Genomic DNA, 10,349 nt, shown 5'->3' with positions numbered 1-10,349 from the left:
ATACTCTGTCACCTCAGACCAAGCCAATTAATTTCATATAGTGTGGAAACTGATGACAGTTCTACAAGAAATTAAAACTCCTTGAAATGGTCATCTATCGAGTATTATTGCTGAGGTACCTAATTAGTCATTTAAAATCAGATATTATGCTTATTGTGCGCACGATTTAACATTACAAACATTTGTTAATATATGAGCATTATATCTAAATCTTAAATACAACAATAATAGTAACAAACAAGCACAACACTCTCACTATAGGGAATTAAAAAAAAATATCTGCAGTGTATAATATTTTAGACAGTTAAAAAATGTTCTGAGCTGAAGCGATATCTAGGAAGAACGCAAGTCTAAATCTACAACATGTAGCTGGAAAAAAGCAATATCAAGTGGCACATCTGTAATAAGAGACTGATAAATATGTCTAACCTGTACATAATAAGGCATTCTATAGAATGATGCACATTTCCTTTCATTAGCCTGAGGTCTCCTGGGCAGGCTGTCAAGGGTTATTAAAGTGAAAAGTGGTAGGAATTATTGTAAATGTATTCTGAACGTAACATTATATACATAAACAATATCATAAATGGATATTTTGTATCTGTAAATGTTGTTACTCTGAAAAAATGATATAATACATTTGTGGATGGTTATGTGAAACTTTTCATTTGTGTTATGAAGTTACCGTTCTGTGCCTGGTAAAATAATATTACTCTGTTATATTTAGTAATTAACACACCTACACAATATGGACATTGCAGGCAGCTATAGAACTGTGGCTCTTTCAATGAAGGGTTATGTGAAATTTTCCTGTTTTATATTTGGTAAACATGGTCTACAATGAATTTCAATGAGCATACACATTAACAATATGTTGAGGTTGGGGCAAAAGGTAGACTAGAGAAATAGCCCTTGCAGAGAATGTAAACAGTAGGTCCGTTAACTAGAACTTAGCCAAGACTGGAGCCACAAACCTATTCTCTTGCCCATGGCAGGCATTGTGCAATTGAACATTAACTAGTATGACACAGTGAAAACATTGATCTCAGCAGCAAGCATGGTTTTCTGTATAAGAGTAATTTAAAACTTCTAATACCTAAGAAAGAAATAATTGTATTATACTACAGAAGCATCTATAGAACACAACTTTCCCTAGAAACTAGCCAAGAAGCTGAGATTATAGAATCTGAAACCAAGTCTCCAGTAAAAGCTTTTGGTTCTTTGAATATAAATTAAATAAACATTCATTGGTCAAGCAAACCTCAAGCTACACTGGCTGTAGTAATGCAGAAGCACAGATGGAGATGAGGCACACAGTTTTTCTGTGTTCATTCACATATTTACACATACATGCAGACAAATACCTTTAGAACAAGTTTCTTAGATCATCTCCATAACATAACATTCTCCAGAGAAATGTAAACCTTAAACAAAACCTTCGAAGTGTTGGTGGTGTTTTTTGTTTCTTTTCTACAGACCACAAGCTTTGGTTCATGATGGTCATGGGCATACAAGTCCGTGCAACATTGTTATGAGCAAGCCACAGCAGCAGGTGAGTTTTAATCCATACGTGCGAACAAGTACTCATGAAGCTCCATCATCTTCCTCCACATCAGGAAGCTCAGAGTCCTTCAATGCTTCTCCGCTTGCTTGTTTTCTAAAGTAAAAGAAAAGAAAGACAAAGTTTTACCAGCCATCATTTTAGAGCAACAGTCATCATGCACCATTTCAGAAACAGAATTTGGTTTGATGATAATGGAGATTATTATTTGTAAGGTCATGTACATTCTCCAATTTCTTTATTATTTATTATTAAGACTTAAGAATGTTTAGATAAAATAATTTGTTATGATACAACCAACATATTGTACTATTTAATTCATAAAGCTCTTACTTGAACTCGGGGCAATATGGTGGCGCTGTCATTTTTCCCTCACTTGAACTCAGCAGAGAAGGTAGGCAAACATTTAGAGCGTGCAAAAGTGAACAAGAATGAGCGTTCCCGAAGTAAAAATGCCACCAAATGTTTGGCTGAACCAAATGGGCCAAAAAAACAACATGAAAAATTGGTTTTGGCTCATTTGCACATGCCTAGTAAATGGAGTTGTAGAAGACTAATAATCTAAAATTAATAATTAATAAAAGTGAAAGTTATGTTTAGTGAATTTGTATACTAGAAAATTGTACAAAAACTGGTCTGTGTGTGGTTTAGAGGGATGTATTTACTCCAACATACAAATATTATTTTTGTTTTGTTTTTATATATTATCGTTTTTTAGATATTAAGTTGCTGATGCACTTGGTTGTGCTTCTAGTATGCACAGACTGAGCATTTTAATCTGATAAAGTTTTGCACGATTTGTGAATTTGAGAGCACACTAACTCCATTTCCCTCACGTTGTTAGGGCTCACTTTAAATGTTTACAACCTATCAATTTGTGCCAATAATGAGAAAGAATGATGTCACTTTCCATTTTCTTCCACACCCTTATACATTGTGAGGTGACATCAAATGTGTCCATTGGTTTAAGAGTATGGTGCACGTGGCATGAGCTCATGTTGTGTTTGCCATATGCTCCAGGTCTATAACCTCCATTCAAATTGATACCTTCCACCTAATATTCTGTCAACCACATACAAATTACAATTATATATATATGTCTAGAAGGCTCCAGTATAAAACTCCAGTGAAGGGAACATACACACCTATTTGGGGTTTTATTTTTAGATCACCTAGGAAGTAAACTCATCTGATTATTAAGTCAAAATGCATTACAAACATACTACAGAATTCTACAAGCAGGTTAATTAATTGCTATCAGCAGCTTGGCAGTGACCAGAAGAGAGTATAGCTAAAGCAGGAGTATGCAGAGCATTTCTTAAATTGCACAATGCTGGTTACTGTAATGTTCTATCAAAAGTGATCATTTGTGTTGCACTAATCCTTCTACCCCCCAAAAACCCAAAAGTAATACTTTAATACAAAAAACACACAATTGTTAACACTGGTGACAAAACTACATTGAGGGAAAGCTAACAGTGTTTCTCAAGGCTGGGGCAACATAAAGTTTGGTTAATTTGAAGAATGGCTAGAGAGGGTTGGGAACACATTCAACAAACGTTAGTGTCAGGGGGAACAGAACATAGAAATTACCTTAAACATGGATGCAATTTTAAAGATGATTTAAACTGGCACCTGTCCCGTGATAAAAACAATGATCAAAAACAAAAAGAAAGAAAGGAACAATGAACTGGGTGACAACTTAGTAAACGATCCGAAATATAACTCAAATGAGATGATTTTTCAGTGTGTTCTTGTACTTTAAAATGTTTGTGATCACTACAGGAATGGAATACAATCCGCATGCCTTAAAACAAGATTAGGATGTAAATCGTTACACCAGTTGATGAGAAAAAAAAAAACATTTTAAGAGTGTAAAATGGGCACCTACTGAAAATGCTTTTGACATTCAAACTTTAAATACATACACTGTATATACATATATATAAAAAAAAACAAGTAAAACCAGACAGAAGATTATCCTTGTACACATCTGAACGTTACAGCATTGTGCAAGATGTAATGGTAAAACACACATGTACAACATCTTCCTGTCTCCTTGACCGTCATCTAAATACTAAACTTTGATGTGACTGTATTATTGGTCTATGGAACGTGACTCTACCTAGTACATCGAAATACTGGTTGTAAGTGATCTCATCAATTTAACTATGCGTTAGGAAGGGCTTGCTCAGGCCTTCTTGCAGAAGGATAACATGGAAGGTTCTTGACATTAGCGGATATATTTAAGTCTTCTGCAAACTCCCAGTTGATATGACTGCAAACTGGGTTGCGAGAAATCCAGTCTGACAAGCTTCTATAAATTCATCTGGGTAATAGCAAAATGCCTCCTATCTGCTTCGGTCAGTCTCAAAAGCAGCATTCGCAATGGGCATTGTGGGACTAGGATATTATATGACAGTTCAGCAGACAAAGGGCATGCTGGCAACTATAGCGTAGGCTCTGCAAGGAAAGCTAGTAGCTTGAGGAGATGCACTGTGCTGCTGTAGCAAACATATACAGACATTTAGATAGCATTGTTATAAATACTGGCATAAATGTCAATAACCACAAAGCATCAGTAACAAGTTTTCTATCCTTTTTCCAAAAACTGCAGTATTTTAGGAAAATAGTATTTACTAGAACACAGAAAATTGCTAGCAAGAGATTACCCTATGTACTAGTTGTTCATTATACGAAAATAGGAATGACTAGTCAGCCATGGCACCTTAAGGCCGGCAGCATATGATGTGCGGAAAGCTGCATATTACACTTTTATACTCGGGCAACTCTGAGTATACATAACTATATGAACACATAGAATATGACAACAGATAAAATCCATTTGGTCCATCTTGTCTTCCCATTTTTTCCCCACTTATACATATGAGCAGGTCTGGCCTTTGAGGCTTCATATAAAGTAATTATCTACCATAGAGTATTTAAAAATTAAAATGAATTTGTGGCAATAGATGGTGAACTGGACACATTCTTATGTCCTTCAAGCTGAGAGCACTATCCTGACCCCTCATCACTAATGAAAATTAATTTCCATTTGATGAACAAAATGCCTACATAACTAATATTAGGAAATTAATATATTCTGCTGAATCAGTGACTGCTGTACACGAGTGCAGACTTATTACTGTAGGTGGCAGCCAGAAGCAAAGCAATACATTGCTGGAAATATACTACGAACAAATATGTATGATCTGTAAGACGACAATGGCATTCTACGGAAAAAGAAATCACCTTCAAGAAGCCCAAAGGTCAAAAGATCAGTGGTTGGCACCTGCAACAGGCAGGAAATTGATCTGTCACACTCCCACTGCGAGAGCAGATGGTGGCGTAAGGAAAATGTAACAACTGCAACATGAAATATGGCTGGCCTCCACAAATCTCCCTTGGCTGCTCCAAGGGTTTAATATTACAGTCTGAAAACATTTCAGCCAAGTGGAAAAACAAAATATTAGTAAGAAAAAAAATGGAATTTACATGGCATGAATACGCTTGATAAGCATTCATGAGTTCAATAAAGCTAGAAGGAGCTCCATTAAGTATTAGCAAATGCAAACTACACAGGCCAGGACGCGAGAGGTTAAATACAACAAAATAACAAAAAAGGCAATAGCTAACCATTCCAATGCCAGATATATCTATTCTGAAAATATCCTTCCTCAAATCAAAAACCAAACTTTTAATATCAAATTCTGTTCCACATATCCATCAAATGCAGCCACTGTTGTTTTGGGGGAATCTTGTGCTGCAAAACGAGTAGCTTGAGGTCCACAGAACTCCTGGGGATTTTACTTTTATTTAATGTAAGGAAGTTTTACTTAATGTCAGGAAGATTTACTTTACAGAGAAGGTGGCGGATAAGTGATAAAGGGTCCTAGCAGAAGTGGTAGATGCTATAATACATGAAATCAGGGGTGTTGCTAAGTCTCCAAAAGATCTGGGGCTAGAGCCCACAGCAGACTGGATAGCAGTAGAGTCTTCTTTGGAAGTGGTCGCTGTACACACTGCACATATATACACACACACTGACAAATATTTGCAAAACCTCCCATTACTTCATTTCCAACAGCCTCTGTGAAAAATGAAACCAAGTCTATCTTCTTTAGGCATCCAGTTTTAACTTTTATAATATGTGCTTTTTTATATATTTACTTGCCCCAGCAGCCAGATTGCACCCACAGGAATTGCCTAGATTGTATCCCCAGGACTTACTCCGCACTAACATTGCACCTACAGTGGTCTCCTCTTGATCCTCCCCTTTCTCTTTATCTCAGCTCATCCTTTGCTGTTTAGCTCTCCTCTTCTTTCCCCCTTTTCTCTCCATTTTCCATCTATTCCATTTCTCTTTATCATTCGCCTTTTACTTTTTGATCCCACTTCTCATTATCTCTCCTCCTCTTTCTCATTATCTCTCCTTTCTATCTCTTCCCTTTCATTTTTATGTTTCTGTGTTCTTGTTATCCTTCCTGGTTCAGTCCAATTTTTTTTACAAAGGGCTTGTCTCCATTTGGGGCAGATGAGGCTCAACACAGATAAATGTAAGGTTATGCACATGGGGAAGAAAAATCCAGGCTGGGAATATGTATTAAATGGGAAAACACTGGGGACGACTGACATGGAAAATCACTCCCAGGACCTATTTATACCCAGGACTGTATCTCTAACAAGGGGGCATCCTCTATGGCTGGAGGAAAGAAGGTTTCTACACCAGCACAGACGGGGGTTCTTTACAGTAAGAGCGGTGAGATTATGGAACTCTCTGCCAGAGGAAGTGGTAATGGTAAACTCAATAAAAGAGTTCAAAAGGAGCCTGGACGTGTTTCTTGAAAGCAATAATATTACAAGTTATGGATATTAGATTAATAGGGACAGAACGTTGATCCAGGGATTTATTCTGATTGCCATATTTGGAGTCGGGAAGGAATTTTCCCCCTGGTATGGGGCAATTGGCATCTGCTTCATAAGGGTTTTTTGCCTTCCTCTGGATCAACACAGTAGGGACACAATATGTACATAGGTTGAACTTGATGGACTTTGGTCTTTTTTCAACCTTATGAACTATGTAACTATGTAAGTTGAGACTTGGGGCTTCAGCCCCAGTAGCCCCCCTAGCGATACCCCTGCATGAAATTTAAACATGCATGGTATAGGACAGGGCAAGGACGACAGACTGTGGGGAACAAGTAGAAAGATGGCTAGGGGGATAAGGACAGAGAGCACTGAGAGGACTGGGGGAGAGGGCACAGAGAGAGAGAGAGAGACTTACCATATTTTCTTGGCTATAAGAAGACCCTGATTATAAGATGACCCCCCAAGACTTGAATATTAATTTAATTAATTTAAAAGCCTGCATATAAGACTACCTTATAGGAAAAAAAGTTTTATTAGTAAATATTAATGCAAATGTAATTCTTATTTAATAAAAACTATGATTGAGAAAAATGCATTTTTTGTTTTTATTTCCTTTTATTCGCCAACCTGCCCCCCCCAGTTATGCACATTTGCCTCACGGCTTACTACTCTGCCTCCCAGATATGCCTTATACCCCCTATATGCCACTCTGTCCCCCGTGCTCCAGACTCTCTGTTGTCAAGTGGGGGCAGCCAGTGGAAGTGTGCGCGATGCGCGCTGACAACCTCTGCTGCTACCCGGGACTTCCGCCCGGACTTCTATGGCTGAGTACCGGAAGGTCTTGCTGGTGCTCAGTCATAGAAGCCCCGGCGAAAGTGTTGGACAGCAGCAGAGGTTGTCTGCACGCATCTCACAGACGTCCACCGACTGGCGGAGAGGAGGATCCAGGTGCCCTGCAGCACTGTGGGGTATGTGGATCTTAGTCTTGTAGTCAGACCTCTATTTGAGGTCTGATTATAAGACTACCTCGAATATAAGACAAGGGGTATTTTTCTGAAAAAAATCCTCATCTTATAAGCGAGCAAATACAGTATTTTGAGCAAGGTTTCTGAATAACAAAAATTTTGAATTTTGTCCCAAAAATGCCTCAAACAAAATCAATGAGTCAAAAACAAAAGAATAGTGTGAAATGATTTTGGGCCTTATGCACAAGTCTAATTATGAGCTTGGCAGAAGATGAATGGCTTCCATTAGGAGTGACAAAGTAGGTGCACTCCACTCTTATGGAACTGTTTTCATTTTCAGACTGATAAAAAGGAAGTTTTTATTAAACTTGATTTTGAACACAGAAAGGAAAACAGAAAAAATGCTTGTATTCTTGTTCATTTTTAAAGTAGATTGACTTAAGGTATAAGGACACTCATGCAACAACAAAATTGTAAAATACTAGGCAATAAGTCAACTCATATCAAGATCTAACAAGACTCTGAAATGCATTTTTACATATACGTTAAACTAGGGTGACCAGACGTACCCGGTTTCCGGTAACAGTCCGGGATTGAGGACACTGTCCACGGACAAATTATGTCCCCGGACATGTACCCGGATGCAGGGCCGCTGCTTCCTGTTTGCGTTGCTCGCACACACTGTGCGAGCAGCATCTCTAGTACTGCTCAAAGGAAGCAGGAACCCAGGGGAGTCATTCTGTCTATTTATTTCCATAGAAAGGCCCCATATCCTCAGCACCAGGCCAATAACATTCTTAATCCGGGCCTGCCGGACAAAATGTGAGAAATAATATATATATATATCATATAATCACTTCATACCAACACATACCAAATACACTGTATATACAGTTTGAAGAAAATATGCTTATAAAATGCTTTTTTTTTTACCATTTGCCAATTAATTTTTTTTTTTAAATCTGGTCACTTTACGTTAAACAGCATACCTCTGCTGGTGTTCTGAAAGTAGAGTGGTGGAGTGTGGAATTCTAAAAATAACAGTATATTTTGAAGAATCAAATATACTGGAACATACTTTTTTTTTTTTTTACCAAACTTCTGTACCTATAAAGAATCCCACATCAATATATAATGACTGTAATAGAAAGACCAGAAGTTTTCAATGTCATGCTCTACTTTATTTTGCTATGCTGTAATGCCAAAACTTTATAAGGTAAAATAAATAATCACACCTCAGAACACTCAACTGAGTAAGACTACGGAAATATAGATATGTTCCTGAAATATATTTCAAACTGCACATACTGGGGAAATTTGCCTCATGTAGAATTCTATCTTGGGCTCTATTCTCTAAGCGACTTTTAATGAAAAGCCATCTGCTGTTCAACCTGTAACAGATGGTAAAGATGTATTCACTTCATGCTGTGCATCCCTGTATGTGAAATGGCAAACTCTGTTTTGGCAGCAGCAGAATTGAAAAACACATTAAATCTCAATTTTTAATTCCAGTTTTACTGTTGGCGACAACTTCAGATACTAGTTTCAACGCTAAAGACCAATTGAATAGAGTATCAAAAATGTGACATTTTACTACTTCTACAGTTATATAATTGCATAATTATTCTAAGGACGCATATATCAAAATAACAGTCTTGTAGTAGTAGTAGTAGTAGTAATTTAACATAATTGCATAAAATCAAAGTAATTGTAACCCCCCCACAAAATAAGCAAAAATGTGTTTATACTGCTGTACGTCAGTTAGTAGATGTAAGAGTTATATTTAAACTATATCACATGGCTATGAAAGGCTATAAACTGGGCAGATTTGTAGGGTCCTTGACAAAACATTATATTGTAACATAGGTACTTACATTAATAGGTTTCCTGGGGCAGACATGGACCGTTCTTCTCTTCTCGTACATTCAAATGGGTTTCCGAATGAGCGCTTCCTCAACATAGATTTTACTAATATCTTCAAAAGAAGAAGACAAGAAAAAGGTTAGATTTGTTATCAGAATTAACGGCCACTGCAGAACAAATTACAGCCCTAGAAAGACCAGGGCAACAATTTTGAAACTATACTATGGGATATCATTGTTGAGTGTTAGAATCCCAGAATTAGACGCATAGAATTTTGCGACAGGTAACATACATCCCATATAACCTACCCGTTTTTCCTACTGTAAAAAAACTCAAACCTTCTTTAGTCCTTGATCTTGCCTTATATTCATATAATAACATAACAAAAATACCTTTAAAAGAAATGTATGGGAAACCATATGTGTTCAGCTGAAATAGATGGGGGTGGGTAAATGCATATGGTGAATCCAGCAAAATCCCCTATGCATTTACAAGGGGGATACCACTTAAATATAAAGGTATCTCCCATCTATAATTAAGTGCATATGATGGCTGGAGTGTGTCTTTAAGTACACATGTAGTAACTGTGAAGTACATCAATTCTGTACCATTTGTACTTTAAGCCACATATGCCAAACTACATGTAATGATATAAGCTACACAGAATTCCTCCAAATGATCCAAGATGCTCTTGAGTGAGTATGTGCATGCAGTTAGTCTTTGCTATAGCATTACAAGCAAGCAAGATTCGGCTTCAGCATACAGCTTAATTTATATTAACTGGAATAAATATGTAATATCTATATTTCTTTTAAAATACAGACATTTTCTCTTGTTGCTAACAAGACCACTGTAGTATATTCAACTTTGACCTAATAGTAATGGTTACGTTCCTAATACAGAATACCTCAAATATATTTCAGTGAAAAAAGATTAGTCAGGAAACTCTAGATGTGTTAAAATGAAATATGGGTCATCAAGACCATCCACTGAAGAGAACAAATTTAATTAAACTTGCATACTTAACAGTGCTGGCAAGAAGTGTAATGAACGGCGAGACTGATTAAAATATATATATATTACGCTAAACT

At 37.0% G+C, this 10,349-nt stretch overlaps 1 protein-coding gene across 1 annotated transcript in view; it reads right to left on the bottom strand.

The window, feature by feature from the left end:
• Positions 1-675: 675 nt before the first annotated feature.
• CAMKK1 (calcium/calmodulin dependent protein kinase kinase 1) overlaps positions 676-10,349 on the bottom strand; it is a 97,179-nt gene continuing 87,505 nt past the window's right edge. The window contains exons 15-17 of the mRNA XM_053454952.1: positions 9,270-9,370; positions 3,155-3,196; positions 676-1,657 (exon numbers count right to left, since the gene is read on the bottom strand). Of these exons, the coding sequence (XP_053310927.1) occupies positions 1,585-1,657; positions 3,155-3,196; positions 9,270-9,370 (216 nt within the window). The 3' untranslated portion in view covers positions 676-1,584. The remainder of the gene's footprint in view (positions 1,658-3,154; positions 3,197-9,269; positions 9,371-10,349) is intronic.

This window comes from Spea bombifrons, chromosome 2 (genome assembly GCF_027358695.1).
Source record: "Spea bombifrons isolate aSpeBom1 chromosome 2, aSpeBom1.2.pri, whole genome shotgun sequence".
NCBI classification, from domain to species: Eukaryota; Metazoa; Chordata; class Amphibia; order Anura; family Pelobatidae; genus Spea; species Spea bombifrons.
Note: the sequence above shows the minus strand (reverse complement) of the source record. Positions and strands in the feature narration are given on the sequence as shown.